General features: G+C 42.2%; 1 protein-coding gene across 2 annotated transcripts in view; it reads left to right on the plus strand.

The window, feature by feature from the left end:
* The first annotated feature begins 7,409 nt into the window (after positions 1–7,409).
* Positions 7,410–20,730, plus strand: part of LOC115091499 (contactin-5-like) — a 30,762-nt gene continuing 17,441 nt past the window's right edge. For both annotated transcript variants that reach the window (XM_029601711.1, XM_029601712.1), the window contains exons 1-2: positions 7,410–7,592; positions 8,032–8,144. In XM_029601711.1, the coding sequence (XP_029457571.1) occupies positions 7,424–7,592; positions 8,032–8,144 (282 nt within the window). In that variant the 5' untranslated portion in view covers positions 7,410–7,423. The remainder of the gene's footprint in view (positions 7,593–8,031; positions 8,145–20,730) is intronic.

Consider the following 20,730-nt stretch of genomic DNA (forward strand, 5'->3'; position numbering starts at 1 on the left):
AGAGTCTACAGTTTTAGAAACATGGGCCCTCGTGGAGCAAGTACCAGTTCTTATCTGCAATAGAACTCACAGTGATCACATCTGCAATCGCATCCAGGCAGTAGGGAGTCTTCTGAGCATTCAGGGACATAGGCCCTCGAGGTGCGAGTACTGGATCCCATCTAGCAATCTGAAAGAAGAAAAGAGAGCGAGGCCCCCGAGGAGCGAGTACCCCTTGGAAGTTCAAGGAGGCAGAGTAGCTTGGGCGAAACGTATCCAAGAGAGTATGATTCGAGTCCTTGCTAACTCGATTCGTAAGCATGAAAGAAGACCTTTTATGTTGGAGGCGGGTGACATCATTACGGGGGATGCCCCCGAGGTTCACGCCTCTGCCGGTACAAACTCTAGAGTGTGCACGCGCGCCTTACGTCATCTGGAACATGGCGGATTCACAGCATCAGGCCAGCCCGGGGATTCCGAGGAGAAGCGGCAAGGAGACGCCACGGCAGCAAGCCATCCATCAGACCTGGAGGGAGTCGCCACAGCGGTAAAGAGGGTGGAGTGAGGGCGAGAAACAGGCACGAATGCAACAGTATCCTGGATGCATGACGTCATTACAGGGGGACGCCCCTGAGGTTCGTGCCACTGAAGGTACTTGAAGCAGGGCCGTGTGGTGGTGCGCCCTTTGGCAGCTGAACAGAAGGTATTCAAGTGTTTTGCCTCTTTTTCGGACATCAAGAATCTCTTCAACCTTGAATTCAAGGTCATGCTCTGCGCTGATAACAGATGGTTCCTGAGTCTTGGAAGAAAATTCACTGAGAATGAGCGGTTTTTAAGAGTGAAATGTGTAAAGCATTATGGATGTTGAGTCCAGATGGTAGCTTCAGACTATAGGTGATGTTGCCAAGATGTTGGATGATTGGAAATGATCCAACGTAGCGAGGAGCGAATCGAGTGGAGGGTAGCTTCAGTCTGAGGTGTTTGGTAGATAACCAGACTTTATCTCCAGTTTGATTACTGGAGCTTGAGAATGGTGAGCGTCATAGTACTTCTTAGCGCGATCACTCGCTTTGTTCAGTATGTCCTTTGTCTGAACCCACAGGTTATGAATTTCATCAGCAGTAGTTTGAGCTGCTGGGGACGTCACTGAGAGCTTCAGTGGAAGTGGCGGTGTTGGAGAGCGTCCATATACCACTTCAAAAGGTGTTGATCCAGTTGATGTTGATGGCGAATTCAGCCCATGGTAGCAGTTCGGCCCAGTTATTCTGATGGGAATTGACGTAGGCACGAATGAACTGCTGCAAAGTTCTATTCATCCATTCTGTTTGGCCTTTTGATTGAGGATGATAGGCTGAGGTGTAGTCTAGAGAGATGTCAAATAACTTGCACAAGGCCCTCCAGAATCTTGCCGTGAATTGAGATCCTCGGTCAGAGACAATGTGACTAGGTAGGCCGTGAAGGTGAAATATGTGCAATATGAAGAGCTTCACAAGCTCCAAGGCTGAGGGTAAGCCAGGAAGCGCCACAAAGTGTGCCATCTTGCTGAAGTGATCAACGTTACCCAGATGGTATTCATTCCTCCGAAAGGGGGTAAATCGACTACAAAATCAGTAACGATGTGTGACCTGGGCTGTTCCGGAACTGGCAGAGGTTGCAGCAAACCCCATGGTTGTCCAGAAGCAGGTTTGTTCTTGGCACAGTTGGTACAGGATGCCACATAGGAATAGGTATCCTTCTTGATTGTAGGCCACCAATATAACTTCTGGATTTTGAGCAGGGTACGGCGTTGACCAGGATGGCCAGCCAGCTTGGAATCGTGCGCCCAAAAAAGCACCTTCTTCCTGAGGTGTTTTGGTACGATGGTCTTACCAGCGGGCACAGAATAGGTAGTTGCCAAGATGACTTTCTTCGGGTTAATTATGTCCTGAGGTTCTTCGGGCACATCCTCTGAGAGAAAGGAGTGTGACAAGGCGTCGGCTCTGGTATTTCTGTCTCCGGGGTAATACTTGAGCACAAAGTCGAAACAATTAAAAAATAAGGACCATCTGGCTTGTCTGTGGTTAAGACGTTGCGCATGGCGGAGATACTCTAGATTTTTGTGGTCCATGAATACGGTTATTTGATTTGAGCGCCTTCGAGCCATGGCCGCCATTCCTCGAATGCAAGCTTTATCGCCAAGAGCTCTTTATCGCCGATCCCATAGTTCTTCTCGGCCGGGGAGAATCATTGTGAGAAGAAGGAACAGGGACGTAAGGCTTTAGAGTCTCCCGTCTGGCTCAATACGGCCCCCACGCCGACATCTGAAGCATCAACTTAAACGATAAAGGGCTTGTTGAGGTCAGGATGCCGCAAGCATGGTTCCGTGTAAAAGGCAGTTTTAAGATTCTCAAACGCGAAAATGGCCTCCACAGACCATTTGGAAGCATTGGCATCCTTGCGGGTCATTTGGTCAAGGGTACTGTTAAAGAAGAGTAGTTCTTAATAAAACTTCTATAATAGTTGGTGAACCCCAGGAATCGTCTCAGGGCCTTCAGGCTGGTAGGTTGGGACCAATTTTTGATACTCTCAAGTTTGTGAGGGTCCATTTGGAAGCCATCTTTAGACACAATATAACCAAGGAAAAGCACTGAGTCTTTGTGAAATTCGCACTTAGAGAGTTTGGCGAAGAGCCGGTGTTCACGGAGTTGGCAGAGTACTTGTTTGACATCTTCAATGTGAGTGGGCAGATCCTGGGAGAAGATCAGGATATCATCCAGGTATCCCATGACACTCTTGTACAGCAGGTCCCGCAAGATGTCATTCATCATGTTCTGAAATATGGCGGGTGCTTTGCACAGGCCGAAAGGCATCACTAAGTACTGAAGTGGCCATCTCGAGTGTTGAAGGCTGTTTTCCATTTGTCGCCACTATGTGCAAACTAAGTTGTAGGCCTCCTTCAGGTCGAGTTTTGAAAATATTTTGGCCCCTTGAAGCCGGTCAAACAGCTCCGAGATTAAAGGCAGGGAGTAGCGGTCTTTAATCGTGATCTCGTTCAGACCTCGGTAATTGATACAAGGACGTAGGGTACCGTACTTCTTCCCCACAAAGAAAAAGCCTGCGCCAGCTGGAGACTTCGATGGTCTGATAAACCCCTTCTGTAAGTTCTCCTCAATATATTCAGACATCGTCTTGTTCTCAATTGCTGAGAGAGGATATACACGTCCTTTAGGAGGTTCAGTATTGGGTTTCAGTCTTATGGTACAGTCATAGGACCTATGCGGAGGAAGAATATCAGCAGCTTCTTTGGAGAACACATCACTAAAGGATGCGTATTGGGGCGGCAGTCCCGGCATCGCTGGAGTCGTAGGCATGCAGATGACAGGAGCAGTCTCCTTAAGGCACCTCCCATGACACTCTGGGTCCCAGCGGGAGAGTTCCAAAGATGCCCAGTCAAATTGGGGTTGGTGCACTTGCAACTAGGGTAACCCCAGGACGATAGGGTTCATGGCCTTCTCTAACACAAAGAAGGGAATTGGCTCCGTATGGAGAGCTCCAGTGCAGAGAGTCACTGGTATAGTTTGGCAAGTCACGTTGCCCGGTAAGGGCTCTCCATGGATGGAGGATAGAAGTAGCGGAACTTTCAAGTTGACGAGGGGAATCCTCAGATGTTCCACCAAACGTCGGAAAATAAAGTTGCCTCCTGCCCCTGAATCCACTAGGGCAAGAGTTTGAACCGTAGACAGTCCGCAGATCAAGGAGACTGGGTGAGAGAGCGGAGGAGAGGGCATAGTAAGGCCTAAGAACAGTCCTTCTGCAGAACTTAGTCCCGTCCGTTTCCCGGACGAATTGGGCATGTAGGGACATCGTGGCCCGACTGACCACAGTACATGCATAACCCATGCTTCTTCCAAAGTCTTCTCTCTTTGGAAGTCAAATATCCGCAACCGAGTTGCATCGGTTCATCTTCACTGGCAGCAGGAATTACTGGAACCATCTGAGGTGCAGGTTTAGCACTCGCCTCTTTCAGATGAGGTTTTCTAATAGGCCGGAGTTCTTTCAGCTCATCATAAAGCCGGTGAGCGATCCGATGGCCAAAGTCACTAGTTCATCCAGCAAGTCAGGTGTTTCACGAGCGGCCAGCTCTTTTAAATGAGTTTCCAGGCCTCTGAAGAAGAGGGTCTTCAGGCATTTGGGGTCCCAGCAGAGTTCTGTAGCAAGAGTCTTAAACTCTTTCACAAAATCAGCCAGTGATCAAGCAGGATCAACGAAAACGGATTTAAATAAGTCCAAAAATCCATCTAAGTCCTGCAAAATAAGATCCTTTCATTCCCACAGTGTAGACGCCCAAGACAGGCCCTTCCATCCAGATAGGAAAGGATATAAGTAGTCTTGGAGAAAGCTGTAGGGAACTGAGAAGGCTGTAGAGCAAAATGCATGCAGCACTGGTTTAAAAAGCCCATGGTCTTCCGAATCTCTCCTTAGAAACGAACTAGAGCCACGCAGCGGTATAGCAGTCTTTAGTTACTTCCTGTAACTGACTTTCATTGCTGGAAGTAGCACCTTGGGTCTTCTGTGTGTGCAGCTGGTGAAACGCTGAAGTGAGCTTCTCCAATGCGTCTTGCTGTTTCGAAATGCGGAGGGCCAGGCCCAGTATGGCCTGCAGGGCATTGAGCTATGCCAGATCCATGGAGTTAGCAATCTGTTATTGTTTGTGAGGATATTGGGTGGACCTCTGGACTCTGTGGCAGATGACCACGCCCATGGGGGAAGATCCCGAGAGGGGCCACAGGTCAGGCTCAGCTTAGGATACACACACAATCAGATCTTTTATTAGACAGTAATGGTGAGCCACCAGAGTGGCGGTAGTGAGCTGAAATATTGCCCGGCTGGGCTTGTAGTCTTCAGGCTCTGGAACAGCGATCCCACAATGGCTGTGCTGTATGGAGAGAAACTGATATCGTGAGTAGCAGCAGGTATGCAGAGTTCAGGATAAGAACCTCGTTGGTAATGTACTCACACAGCGGTCTCTCAGTGAGGAGCACAGGAGCTGAAGTAAAGGCAGGCCCTCGAGGAGTGAGTACTTGGTTCCAGGGAACAGCTCTGAGAGAGATAGATGGTAACTCACAGATGGTAAAGGCAGCGGTGTCTTCCAGGCAGAAGTGAAGTCCAGGTAGCAAGTCTAGGAATATGGGCCTTCGAGGAGTGAGTACCGGTTCCAGACAGCGACCTGAAAGAAAAAGAGAGAGAAGACCCCGAGGAACGGGTACCCCACTAGAGTAGTCCAAGTGGAGGCAGAGTAGCTAGGTTCAAACCGTACTGTACCGAACCGAAACCCTTGCTAACTCATAAGCTAGCAAACGCGTAGGCTATTTGTATCCTGGATGCATGATGTCATTACAGGGGGATGTCCCTGAGATTCGCGCCACTGAAGGTACTTGAAACAGGGCCATGTGGCGCGTGTGCCCATAGGCAGCTGAACAGCATGGGGGAGGCACTGCCCAAGCCGGTCCGGGGATGCCGGAGAGGAGGGCAGGAAGACGCCGCAGCAGCCAAATGTCTGTCAACCACAGGAGGAGTCGCCAAAGAAGTAAGGAGGGCGGAGTGGAGACGTCGGACAGCGACGGTCGCAAAACTCTATCCCATCTGTCACCCCAGTCACTCCCCTCTCACCAGTCACTCACACACGCACCAGGCTGCCCCTCTTTCATCAGTCACAACCTCAACCAGTCTCTGTCTCTCACCTGACACACTATACAGTCACCCCAGTCACTCTCCCTCTCACCAGTCACCCCCACACACCAAACTGCCTTTCTCATTAGTCATCACCCTAACCAGTCTCTCTTCCACCTGTCACTCCATACATGCACCTCAGTCACTTTCTCTCTCAGCTGTCACCTCTCCCCCATCCAAACACACAGGCACACATCAGGGGAGTTCAAAATGCCATGGCCCCTTTTACTAAACTACAAGATATTGGCAAATGCAAAATATGCATTTGCTTTAAATGCTTTTGCTTTTGCTGATTAGAACTTAATGGTATTATTATATCACTTGTTTGTTTACATTTGTTACTAGGCACTGGCCATCCCCCCACAAATACCACCTTGCAACTTTGGCAACAAAACAAGTAACTAAGGAGATAGCCAATAGGAATGCAGAACCATACCTCTAGCTGACAAACTGCTCCCACAATTCACACTTTTAAACTTATTGGTAATATTTTCAGTTAGTGCACACTAACTATATAGTTAGTGCACGCTAATATCCAGTTAGTGCGTACCAAGACCTATTAGTGCGCACTAACACGAAATACTAATTTTTAAGAAATGTCTATTTTTTTATTTCGCAGTGCTCCTGAAACAATCAAAATAGACAATTTGTTGCCATTGTCTATTTTGTTTAAAACGAATGCACATCCCTACTGCGCCATATGTTTGACACAATTTCCATTAAACCCTACCGAAAGATCAGCGCTGTGCTCCATAGCTGCCACCAGACCCTCTGATATTTTATGTGCTCTTCCAGGGAGGGACACATGTCAATTGGAGTAATGGAAGCAAAAGAGAGGGAAAATTTCATTGAGTCATCATTTGTGCTTTGTAAACTGAATAGAAAAATTGTTTATTTCCTACAGTACAAACAATACACCACTGTTATTTTCAGGTGATATGAAAACATAGAAAGAATGGGAATAAGGTAAAGAGTTCTTCCTGTTACAGAGTGGCAGTTTCTCATAAACCATAATGGAATAAAAATAAGCATTTTAATAATTGTGTTTGTTACCAGCTAAGGGCATTATGACTTTGGGAGGTCTCTGTAAATTGTGTCTGACAGAAACATGTCCTCGTCTGACTAACTGATGTTGAATTTCCCTTCCCTCCTTCTCTCCAAAGACATGACATTCCCACAAAATTAACCATATCCATATGTTTCGTTGGTGTTCTGTCATCCCTTATTCATCGTACTGTTGCAGAGCTGGTGACTGATGGTCATGCAGGGCCAGGAATGAAATAATTATGTTAACTTTCTCAGATGATTCCCTCAAAGCTTTTGGGGATTGAATGGTAAATGTTTCTGATGACCTGTGAGAGGTGAACTCTCCTTGAGTACTTTAAAGAACTCTTGACTTTCTGTCAGCATTTATTCCCTTCTCATGTAGCTGATCATTCGCACTGCCTTGTGCCAGCAGGCTATGATATGCTGCATCTCAATGATGTGATGAGAGATAATGTAAGAATTTGAATTCAGGCAACTGTACAATATGCATAGCTGTACACAAGCAAGTCCCTACATGCTTGAAAAATTCTGGTAATTTTCTGACAGAAAGGACCTCCTCACTACAGGATAGCCAGCCACATCCAAACAGTCCAATAAAGAAAATAAACAAGAATGGAGAGAGAACTTCATAAGTCCCAGAATTAATCATCTGTATGGTCATTGTTGGCAGGTTAGTTACTGGAAAGAGATGGAGCAAGAAGAAGCCACAGAAAAAGTGAAAACTGAGGGAAATGAGTCATCCATCATTCTGTCAGGCTTGGAAGGAAATGCATTATATCACATAACAGTGAGGGCATACAACAATGCAGGATATGGGCCACCTAGCAGTACTGCTCGGGCCAGCACTAAGAAATCCCGTAAGTGACCCATATTTTTTCCTAAACAACAATATTAGTCTCGACATTTTAAGAACTGCTTTTAACTGGAGGCCATTGATATGCACAGAAGGTTTAGTGTATGGTTTTTAAATGTCTTTTCTCCACAATGCTTAGATCCAAATTCTGACAATGACAGGGGATATCTTTCATTCATATACAATGATTATTGTACCTTTTCAGGAAACATGTCTAAGAATTTCTGAACCCAAGTGAGAGAAAAGTATTCAGATTTATAGTATAGCTCAGTAGAGTAGTTATTAACATTACAGGAGCAAAAAAACAAAATATGTTTTCAGACTCCAAATGGACAAATACATAGCCATGACAAACCATTAAAATCATAAATAAATAAAATATTGACTGAGATTAAAATGGAGAATCATTTAATTGTATTCTGACATTTCTTTTTCCATTCCAGCTCCTAGCCAGCCTCCAGGAAACATTACATGGGAGCAAGCTGGTTCCCAGTTGTCGCTGGCATGGAAGCCAGTCCAACCTTTATCAAATGAATCAGATGTAATGGGATATAAGGTAAAGTCTCCTTCTTTCTTTGGCCCCAACAATGACAATATGCATACATTTGAAATCACATTGTTCATTTAATCAGATTAGCCTATGTTGATTTAGAAATCTAATGTACAGCTCAAGGATCTATAAAATATTTCACAGTCAGCAAAATTTCCAGTTTTCTTACAGGCTTATACTGTTATTAGACCTCCGAATTAGTATTATATGATCACCATTTCTTATTATTTTAATCCCTTTAGAGCCAAGTGTTTTTAACATCTTAAGCAGAAATGTGTTTTTTGAAATAAGTATTAAATCCACAATAGCATAGTCTTTCTTCAGAAATATATGTGACACTAGCGCCACTAGATGGCGTAATGATACTATACATTACTATGACCTATGGTTAGAAAGGTTAAAATTTTGTGCAATGTGTTACAATGGGGAAATTTCCAGAATCAGGTGTCAAGTGCCTGGAGTCATGTGCCAATGAATGAATGGCAGTGTTACTCCAATAGGTATGAGATTAGTATAAAAGGAAGTGCTGCATGTGGGGAAAGGGCTGGTCATCTGAGGAAGGAATCTCCGTAAGGGGAGTCTCTGGAGAGCTCATGCCATAAGAATGATTGCAGACACAGCCAGTCCTTCATCTAGAGGAGATACAGATGCTGTGAAATATCTGAAGTATGGAGTCTGGGATGTTTCCCATAGCCCCTGGGGAGAGATGTTTGAGTAGAAGGATTTGAGTGACAGAGAGAGAGAGATTGGAGGAGTCCAAGGTTTTGGAGGTTGAAGTGGAGTAGAAGTATGTGTCGGAGCCTGCAGAGCCCAAGGGAAGTGTTATCTGCAAGGAGTTCCACAGAGGCCGGGAGCTGCTTCTGCCTAAGGAAGAGGATGAGTTGTCTGTGGCAGTCAAGTATTTCTTGAGAGTGAGAAGGCAGAAGAGTGACCTTGGAAGAGAGACTTTGGGGTGGGAGGAAAAAAATACCTGCCCTGAGGAGAAACTGTGGAAAGTGACTGTGTGGAAGTAATATGGGACCTCAGAGGTTCTGGGAGAGAAACAAAAAGTAGTAGAGTAACATCTGGGAAAGAACAAGAGAATGGACTCTGATTTTGTGATTTGACCACTAAGACCAGTGAAGTGACTATAGAAATGGACTGTGATTTGAACCTGATGATTTTCCTACTAACTATTTGTGTTTTAAAATAAATTTACTATTTTTCGGAGCACAGTTGAGGTGTAGAGACATTAGAATTTTTGTGAGTCTACTTAGTCCAGTTTTGGGCTTGCAGGTTTTACGCCCCCAGCCCACGATACCCATAGATTTTGAGAGGTCCTCTCCCTGGCAGAGTCACTCCAATGCATCCAAGAGTTGAGAAGGTGACCTCTTGGGAGGGTGGGCTTACATATACCTATGCAAAGTATAGAATTTATTTTCCAGTACACTGAGCATTTTCCCATTAAAGGTAAAATCATGCACATATTGTGTCACGTTTGAGTATAAGCCTTCTGTATCCAAAGAAATGTGTAGATTTATAGCATATTTCAGTAGTAAAGAGCCAGTTGAAAATGGATTATGTTGGGAGGTGTCTGAACTGCAGAGAAATACCGGTAAGACTGAGACTGTGAGATGCCCACCTTTCTTTCTCCCCATTGGAATTCTGTTGCGTGTGTCAATAGACGTTGCCAGACTGGACCCTCATAACTAACAAGGCATCAGCATTTGGGGGGGTGTTTCAGCTACAGAGAAGTGCCAGTAAGATCGGAGCTCCTACACCTGCCTTCCTCTCTCCCCATTGGACTGCTGCTGCATATGTTTGCACCAGACCAGACATTCATAACCAATGAGGCTGGAGGAGGATACAAGATTGCGGTATGAGGTTAATGAGCAAAGCTTTTCCCACCTTGCTCTCCTTCAATTTGTTTCCTTGACTGAATTATGGCTAAGTGAATTATGGATAACCCTTGCTGTAGTTACATGTTAGGTTCCGTATTGGGAGATACCACCCAGGAAAAAGATGTAGGCATCATAGTGGATAATACTTTAAAATCGTCGGCTCAGTGTGCTGTAGCAGTCAAAAAATGTCAGAATGTTAGGAATTATTAGGAAGGGAATGGTTAATAAAACTGAAAATGTCATAATGCCTCTGGTGTGACCGCACCTTGAATATTGTGTACAATTCTGGTCACTGCATCTCAAAAAAGATATAGTTGCGATGGAGAAGGAACAGAGAAAGGCAACCAAAATGATAAAAGGAATGGATCAACTCCCCTATGAGGAAAGGCTGAAGAGGTTAGGGCCGTTCAGCTTGGAGAAGAGACAGCTGAGGGGGGATATAATAGAGGTCTTTAAAATCATGAGAAGTCTTGACTGAGTAGATGTGAATCAGATATTTATACTTTTGGATAATAGAAGGACTAGGGGGCTCTCCATGATGTTAGCAAATAGCACATTTAAGACTAATTGGAGAAAATTCTTTTTCACTCAACGCACACTTAAGCTCTGGAATTTGTTGCCAGAGGATGTGGTTAGTGAAGTTAGTGTAGCTGGGTTCAAAAATGGTTTGGAGAAGTCCATTAACTGCTATTAATCAAGTTGACTTAGGGAATGGCCTCTGCTATTACTGGCATCAGTAGTATGGGATCTTCTTTGTGTTTGGGTACTTGCCAGGTTCCAGTGGCCTGGTTTGGCCTCTGTTGGAAACAGGATGCTTGGCTTGATGGACCCTTGGTCTGACCCAGCATGGCAATTTCTTATGTTCTTATGCCTCCCAAACGCAAAGGGAAGGTGAGTGTTTTCCTTCTGAGCTCTCTTCTTCCTGGACAACTTTCAATCTCATTACTCATAGCCCAGAGCCCGGAGTTATCAGGGGCCATGTCCTCCCTTGTGGATGCTGGTGGTGGAGCACCCCATTTGATTGGAAACGAGGTCTCCCTCAGCCCTTGCAATCACATGCCACCACCAATTATATTACATTGGTTCTGAGTCTTCCTCCCTAGAGCTTCAAATCGTGACCTCTGGTTCTGTTGATTTTTTTCCAACAGAAAAGGTTTGTCGTTGTCTTTGGATCATTAAAACCTTTCAAGTATCTGAAATTCTGTATCATATCACTTCTGCTCCTCCTTTCCTCCAGGGTGTACATATTTAGATTCTTCAATCTCTCCTCATAAGTCATTCGATGAAGACCCTCCACCTTTTTGGTCGCCCTTCTCTGGACCGCCTCCATCTTGTCTCTGTCGCTTTGGAGATATGGTCTCCAGAACTGAAATCAGTACTCCAGGTGAGGCCTCACCAAGGACCTGTACAACGGGATAATCACTTCCCTTTTCTTACTCGATATTCCTCTCTCTATGCAACCCAGCATTCTTCTGGATTTAGCTATCGCCTTGTCACATTGTTTTGCCGTCTTCAGATCATTAGACACCATCACCCCAAGGTCTCTCTCCTGCTCTGTGCACATCAGCCTTTCTCCCCCCATCGAAAACAGTTGAAAGGCTGATGTACACAGTATTCAAGGTGCGGTCACACCATGAAGCGATACAGAGGCATTATGACATTTTCAGTTTATTAATACAAACAGTCTAACTTCAGTTAGTCAGCCAGAGTGACTCACTGCTCTCTTGATTAACAAATGTTGGTCCCTATTCAAACCCAATCACACTACCTCACAACACCTTTCCAAGGTGAGTAACTGAGCTGAACTATTCAACTTTTTTACTTAGGTATACACTGCTCCTAGCTTATTTCTAGCTTCTGGCTACTTTTTTTTTTTTTTTGGGGGGGGGGGTTGTGTTTTTTTTGTGTTTGTTTTTTTTTCAATACAAACACTCAGTTTGTATTAAACACAAACACTCAGTTCTGCAGACTTTTAAAAATAAACACACTACCTACTGCTTACTAGCTACCTTATTGACTGACTATTTAAAAATACAAACAGTCTAACTTGTTTATTCACTGCCTTTCTGACTATTAAAGGCACAAACACACTAAATAATATTCCCAGATAGTTAACTTTGCCCAAAACTTTTAAAAAAGACAATGTCCCAAGCAAAAACTTACTGATTCCTTTCAGCCACCAGCAATGTGATCCTCTTCTCTCAGTGTTCCCCCTGAATGTGGGTTACTGAGCTCTTCCCTGCTTATGGGCTTAAGTTGTCTCTCTGTCTGCTTTGCTCCTATTGACATAGGAACCTGCAAACAGGAACATCTAGAGAAGGTATCCTTCGTGTAACAGGACAAAATTTCTTCATTTTTCACTGAGACTGCAGTTTTCTTTCTCTTGCTGTGACAGTGCTTGGGGACTGTCAGTTTCTTAGCTATTATGATTCATATTTGATGATTCAGTGGTAAACATAGATATCTCCCTACACTCCAGTGAAGCTTGCCAGATTTGCCCAAGCATACCTCATCATGAATTCTAGAATACTTAATCCTTCATATTTTCATGTGAATATGTAATGATTGATATAAATCTTCTGCTCCCAATATCTCCTCTGACTCAAGCTATTACAAACAATCTCTAGAAAATGCTAATTGTTCCACTCGAGTACTTCCAACAAAGTCCAAGGAACCATCTTGCTGAACTCGGCTCTCTAGAACAATTAAGACTTCCTTAGCATGTGGAAGGGGATCCAAATTGCTAGAGGACAGCATTGACAATCACCAGCACAAGACTAACAATACCATGTTGTATTATAAACTGTTGTGCCCACCCCCCATGCTGAATTCAAGAGGAAAGCATCCATCAAGCCAACTACCACTAGTGTCATTGAGGAATTGGCAGAAAGGAAGATATGTCTCTTTCCTTTCCTCTTCACCATCTAAATTCATAAATAACTTAAAAACCTTTGATGTTCTGTGTTAGAATCGGGAACTCAGAGCTGCATGTTCTCACCAGATGCCATCTTGCCTCTCCTTTATCTAGTTAAATGTACTGAAATGATGGTTTTCAGCATCTTTTGGAAAAATCATGATCATTCATTTTGACATGAACTGGAACTTTTCAATTACATAAGTAAAATGGCTATGATTTCATGGCATTTTCCATTCCCCAGGACCATCCCAGTTGATGAACTGTGATGGAAATTCTGTTGTCATTTCTGTTTGGGTTGGAGAGGGAAGTGAGGAGCATGTAAGATTCTGTGTCACTGTGAAATACTGTATATTAGCATTGTAAACTTTACCTGGAGAGTCTACACAACTCATCTCACTTTCCAAGGTCCCTTCATTTTTTTCTGTCATACTCTTGCCATTAACCTTCTCTATACTTTCTAGATAAAATATCTCTTTGCTTGAAGAATTAAGACAGTGACCAGACAGCTTTTGTAGTGACTATCCCATGGTCAATTGTTTTGCTTTCTTCAGCACCAGACATATTTCTTTTATCACTCGACTCATATCATCTGTCCTTGAATCTGACATCATTCACTCGTTTTTATTGTTTATAATTAATATAATTCCTTTTTTTGTTGACTCATACACACATAACCCTGCAAGTAATGATTATTTTGCGTGTGACAAGGTTAAGGTTCAAAGTGTAATAAAATTCATTTGAAGACATTTTTAGAGGATTGAAAAAGTAATCACTCTCTGTCACTCTAACCACTCCCACATGTCAATTCACTGAAAGAGATTCATTAATATCTTGCATTGATATCACAGTATTAAAAATGAATACTACAATTATAAACTTTTAGCACTAATATTACCTAAATTTTAAGAAAATTATCTTAGGAAAACTTATATTTTGTTTACTGTCTGACATTTTGACATTTGTAATTTATACCTCCTGATTGTCTGGTATAAATCATATTAATATTATTACCTATCTGGATCTTAATTACCTAATTAATGTGCTGTTTCAAATTAAATCATATTGATATTGTTATGTAAAAATAATATGCAACAAGATGGACAAATATGAAAATTTTACACTAATTTAGGAAAACTGTGGTACAAAATTGCATGTTTGTAAAGCTTATTTTATGGATATATTGCTTTATTGGCACCATTTCTAAAGGTTCACATGAGCAAATAAATAGCTCCAGTTTCTCCTTGTCCTTCTTGTTGTATACATTCAAAGAGTAGCCTAGTGGCCAGAGCAGTGGGCTAAAAACCAAGAAAGCTAGGGTTCAAATCCCACTGGTACTGATAATGCTTAATGTGACCTTGCACAATTGACTTCACTCTCCATTAGTAAAGGTACAGACAGAAGGGGTCATTTAGTAGCCTGTTGGATTTTCCACAGAGGGGAAAATTACAGCAGGGACTTCCAAATCTGCAAGTAATGGACAGATCATCTTTGGAGACTATGTGAATTTTTCCCTACTGAAATATTCTGAGGGCATAAATACTGTGGTGAAAATCAACCAGCTTTTGTGCAACTGTGGCCACGAGTTGAAGCTAACTTTCCGTAAATAATGCAGCTTGCATTTTTTGAGGCAAACTGTTTTGTTTTATTACATAAAATTAATTATAGATGAACTGCTTTGCATGCAAAAGCAACTCATTAAAATATGCACATTATTTTGGGTGAAATATTGTGTGAAATTGCCACAATAAACGCTATCACACTAAAATTGCCTATCACAGCTTAGTAAACAATCCCTTAGATTGTAAGCCCCCTAGGGTAGGACGATACTTTCTGTACCTTAATGTAACATGGATTTGGTTTGAAAAAAGGCTAGTAATGGTGCTGACTGTCCCTGAAACAAATGCTAAAATGTTGTCACTTTGGCACCATCCTGCAGGCCTCTGGTGCCATTTTCAAAGCACTACGAGTGAGCACAGGAGTGAGTGGGCTTCACTTCTGCCCTTCCAACTTCTGAAAGTGGAGTCTTGTTGAAATATTCTTTTATTGCTTTTTAAATATCTTGTATAATTTTTGTGATGTGTTTTGTTATTTTATGAGTGTTCATTGTACTCCACATTGAAAATACTTTTGGTATCTGTGGATCATATGAAATGCTAAATAAACAAATGGGGGCTAGTGAAGTCGCTGGCCCATGGACAATTTTAATGGACAGGAGTGGGGATCAGATTTATTTATTTATTTATTTAAAAACTTTTCTAGACCTCTTTATGCATGGATTGTTCAATGCAGTTTACAGATAAAACAACAAATGGAGCGTCCTGAGCAGGTCTAGACAGGTAGGTCCAAGGCCAAGCCCCAGGCTAGTCTAGAGTGAAGGTTGGAAGCCCTAGCTAGGTCAGGGTGTGCCCAGCTGGATAGACACAGATTCTTGGCTTCTTTTTGCCAGGCAGGAAGTGGGGTTAGAAGTTTTGGAGGGATTATTTTGACTATATAACATCCTAAACTCATTAACAAAATTAAACAAACCAAAAAAAACCCAAAAAGCAACATGAAAAAATGAACTGAAACAAAAATTTTTAAAGCTGCACATCCCTTCCCTAATCTCCAAAAGCTCCTCCCAAGGGACTTTTCCAGTTCAGGAGATTGACAACTCCTAGTCAGGCTAATGAACATGCTCCTCTCTAGTGCTGGCTCATTACATCGCATTGCATTCATTGATTCTTTTAACTCTGACTGTTGCCAAGATTTGGATTGATTTCTAGCTCAGGAATTGCAAGACTCTCAGTTCTGTCCTGGAATAATGGCTTGTAAACAGAAGTTCCCTCAATATGAACTGATTGTCAGCCTTTAGCAGATCTGGTTTTCTTTTGAATTCTGTTTTATTATAAGCCACTGAGAACACTGGATTGTGCGGCCTATAAATGTTTTAAATAAATAAATTACTTTAGCATATCCCTGGAAACTTTTAACCCTCCAGGACATCTCACAATTACAGATTTTCTGTGCAGGGAGTGCCCATCCTATCCTAAAGCTGATATTTCCCTTTTGTAGATGAAAGCTACTTTAGTGAATCATGTCTCAGGTGAACATCAATCAGGAATTTACATAAACAATATTTTTCACAGACTTGTGAATCTCTGTAATCAGCTGTCAAAATAAGTGTTAGAATAGAACACAGTATATTAACAAACTTGATAGTGGAAGAATAAAGAGTAAGCAAAGCAATCATGCCAAGGAATGGTGTTTAATACATCTTACTATACAGCTTATACCAGCCAGCTGTTGTTTAAAAAGCAAGCATGGGGCATTTTACCATTATTAAAAACAAGTTACATATAGTAAAACTCTTTTACAATGTATTTCTATTTTTCAAGGGGGGGAAAACACTGTTTCCACTGTATAATGTGAGAGGGTAGTTTTTCTACTCGTATATGTACATAATCCAAGACAAACAAAACTGATGAATATTGCATAAAATATATAAATTGCTTATTCTCTTGCAGGACTTTAAGACTAAATTGTTTATTTCGTTGTGTGCATTTTGCATTTCCAATCAAACTCTGAAGCATATAGAAAATGCTTGTTAAATAATATATTCAAATATTCTGTGCTGCACAGTGATTATTCGGCTCAAGAGGAGACTCCTTCAATGCATAATACCATAGAGGTTAATATTAAAAACAAACTGAGCATTTAAATGTAGATGCCTGTTTTCAACACATAACTTAAGTGCCTATGTTTAGCTGAAAATAGGCACCTAAAATAGGCCTGCTATTCACCAACATTCAGGTGCCAAATAGGTACTCAGCACTTGAAATCAGCACTGAGTGCCTAACTTACTTTCCCAGACCTCATCTCATCTCTGTTCCAACCCACTTTTAAGGTGCTTAAATGTGTGCACATACTGTAGTAAAAATAGTTGTCTACCTGTAAGTGCTCAGCAGGGTGAAATTTTCATTTGGGCAGATCTAGGCACCTAACTCCAGGAGTTAACTGCCTAGACCTTCATTGGCCTATTTTAGCATAAGCCTGAGAAAAGTCTCACATTGGTACAAATTGTACTATGAGCTGAGGGAAGAAGGGAAGGCAAGAGACATAAAATGAACATTTTGTCCCGTCCATCTCTATTTCTGTTTAGCAGCAGAGTCTGTCAAGTCAGCAACTTTTGGCAGGCTTTTCATTTTGCTTTCTAATTATATGTATTTTGGAAACAATGAAAAAAGAAATACAAAGATAAGCACAGGTTCTAAGACTCATGCACTATAGCTTATTCTCTAAAGTTCAAGCCTAAAGGCTGTAAAATCTATGCTGTACAACTCATTATCTAAAGTTCATGAAGCTCATGTTTTAAAGTTCAGATTCTAGTTGAAAGCCCATAGTTCATGCTTTAAATTTTATGCCCAGAAGTAATGAAGTCTGTTCTGTGTAGCTCATGCTTTAAAGACCATAAACCTCAGGCCCTGCTAGTGCCTAAATCACCTGCGATCATACCACAATACTGGCCGCTTGCTGTCATTCCTCCATTCTGATCATCTTCATTCATATCGTTATAAGAAACACCTGTAGTGATAACCCCTATTGGGGCATCTGCAGTCATGTTGCCACACTGGCCAGCTATACCTATGCCCTCCATACTGGCCGTCATACAGCAATACTGGACACCCTTATATTATTATATGAGGTGCCTGCAGTCATGCTACAGTTCTGGGTATTTGTAGTCATACCTGCATGTAAGGCAGTGTTTCCCAAATGGTGCCATGGTTGACCTGCAGGTGTGCCGTGAGAAGAGCCAAATATGAAAACTTGAGCCGCCGGTAGTCTCTGTTATTTCTTTCCTTCCTGCCTGCAGAATGTCCTCCTGCCAGCAGAGGGGGGTCAGAGAACAGCGCCTACTCCTGCTGCTGCTTCCCTCTCTGTTAGCTCTCTCTAGTCTTGCCGGACATGCTGGCCTTGTGCTGTTATTATTGCAGAGGCAAGCCGACAGAGGAGGAAGAAACAGCACCAGGTAAGTGCTGCTCAGACATCTGCCAGCTCCTTGAAAATGATGATGCCAGAAGGATGGAGAGAGAAGGAAGGCAGGTGATGATGATGCCAGAGGGTGGAGGGAGAACGTGGTGATACAAGGGGTAGAGCAAGAGAGAGAAAAGGGAAGAAGGTGATGATGCAGGGGAGAGGGAAGATAAGGTGGTACTGATGCCAGAAGGATAGAAAGAGAGGGAAGGGAAGAGAAAGTGATGATGACAGGGGTGTGGAGGGTCAAGGTGGTGATGATGCCAGGGAATGGAGGGAGAAGGGTAGGGGAGAGGGAAAGTGGTAATGATGCCAGGGGAGAGAAGTCATAATCCCAGAAGGGTAGAAGCAGAGGGAAGATTAAGGTAATGATGGTGCCAGAGAGGTGGAGGAATAAAGAGGAAAAAGTGGTGATAATGCCAGGGGCTGGAGGGAGAAGGTGGTGATTATGCCAGTGGGTGAAGGGAAAGAGTTTGGGCATCAGTTAGGAACGAAGGTAATGATATCAGGAGGGAGGGAAGAGAAGGTGGTGGTGATGAAAATGTTGTCAGAAGGTTGGAGGGAGAGAGAGAGAAAAGAAGGTTTTGATGATGCCATATGGGTGGAGGGAGAAGGAAAGTGGTGGTGTTGGTGATGCCAGAAGGGTGGAGGAACAGGGAGAGAAAGAAAAGTGGTAATGATGCCAGGAGAGTGGAGGGAGAGGGAGGGTGATGATGCCAGGGGAAAGGAAAAGAAGTTGATGATACCAGGGGATGTGGAGGGAGTGGGAAAAGAAGAAGGTGATGCCAGCGGGGTGGGGAAAAGGGAAGAGAAGATGATGATGTTGCCAGGGAGTGGAAGGAAGAGGGTTGAGAAGAGAAGGTGATCACACCAGAGGTGGGGGGGATTAGAAAGGGAGAGTGATAATTCCAAGGTGTAGAGGGAGAGGGAACGTGATATTGCCAGTAGTGCGGGGGAGAGGGAAGAGAAGATGGTGATGGTGTTAGTGAGCCCATTATTGGGTGTGCCACAACACAAAAAAAGGTTGAGAATCACTGATGAAAGGTACCATACTGGTTCCGACACCTATGCCACCATTTTCTACACACGCAGCCATAACAACATTCTGGGCCTCTGCAGTTATAGCTCTGTATACTGTTTCCGTGAGATCTCTAAAGCTAAGTAAGGTTACGTTTCTTATGTACTTCTATTGACTCCTTCGATGGACACTGGGTACCTCAGAAAGCAGTGTTGGTGTTTCGGTATTGGAAAACCTTTCTTTGAACCGGTATTGAATCAATGACCTAACATGATGTTGGTTGGCTCTATGCTGAAGTTCTGAGAGATTTTTTTGGTTTTTTATTTAAATTGTATTAAGTTTATTCATTTACATTAAATTAAATAACACAAGAATATTATAAATATTCTTATTAATATAAATATTATAATTTATAATATAATTTATAATATAATTTATAATATAAATATTATAAATATTCTTATTAATATAAATATTAAAATCACAAAGAAAAAAAGTATATACACACCTATAGCTGCACAATAATCACATCATAGTTCAAATTAAATGGGAGAAGTCTATTTCCATAACAATAATCATACAAATTATTAACAGTATCAAAGTTAAAGGAGGTAAATACCAATCCAGTCTATACAACAACCTTATCACTGATAAAGGTTTCTAGATTTATTTATTTTAAAATTTCTAGACCACCAATCACCATTTCTTGGATCATTAAAAACAAATCTAATATGTCACAAGACATTTACATGGATATTTCAGGAAAAATGTAGCTTCTTTAACGACTCTTCATTTCAATTGTAAAACTTGTTTTCTATAAGATTGTGTGATCCTAGAGACATTAGGAAAAATATATATCTGTTGACTACAAAACAACCTTCCCTTGTTTTTACCAAATTTCTGAAATATCAAATCTTTGTCATATTCTAAAGAAAAGGTAACTTAGGGTAGCTTTTAAAGGAATATCATCAATTTATGCTTCAAGGAAACCTGAGAATGGTTTCATTCAAATAATGTTGTTCACTTTAAGATGAATTTTAAAGTTCTATGCCGCTGAAGCCAGGAGATAACGCGTAGAAGACAGGCTGGCGCGCACCATGTGGATTTTAAAAAGCGTGCGACCATGCACATCTCCTGGTATGCGAACAAACCTTTTTTTACTAAAATGGGTGGGGTGTGCAATTTTATATGGCCACACGTACATGTGCATACATGTATGCGTGTACAGTCTATTTTATACAATGCGCGCATATACGCGCCTATGTTATATAATGGCTGCATCCGTTAGCATGAGCCGGCATATGCGCATACATGTGCGTCCAAGCAGCTGTTTAAAAGTTACCATCCTCTTTGTCATTAATGATCCTTAGGCACTTTTTAAAACAGTAGGGATATCAGTGCAAATATAATGGTTGAATTAAACCTAGTTATACAATCTAGTCTGTAAAAATGCATTCTCCTCAACGATTAGGATGTACACACAAAAACATGAAACATGAATAGCGCGTAAAACTAAAGCAGCTCCAAACTCATATCTATATAGCATAGGGATGTGAATTGTTTTCCATATCGTCTTAACGATAGAAATCGTGTGGCAGGGCAAGAAAATCGTCTTAGGCACGATTTTTTAGTTAAAAAATCGTTAAAAATCGTTTTTTCCGATTAGTGCGCACTAACTCGAGTTAGTGCGCACTAACGGGAGTTAGTGCGCACTAACTGGGAGTTAGTGCGCACTAACTGAAAATGATACAATTTGACACTTTTCAG

Source organism: Rhinatrema bivittatum, chromosome 5, assembly GCF_901001135.1.
Source record: "Rhinatrema bivittatum chromosome 5, aRhiBiv1.1, whole genome shotgun sequence".
Classification (NCBI taxonomy): Eukaryota; Metazoa; Chordata; class Amphibia; order Gymnophiona; family Rhinatrematidae; genus Rhinatrema; species Rhinatrema bivittatum.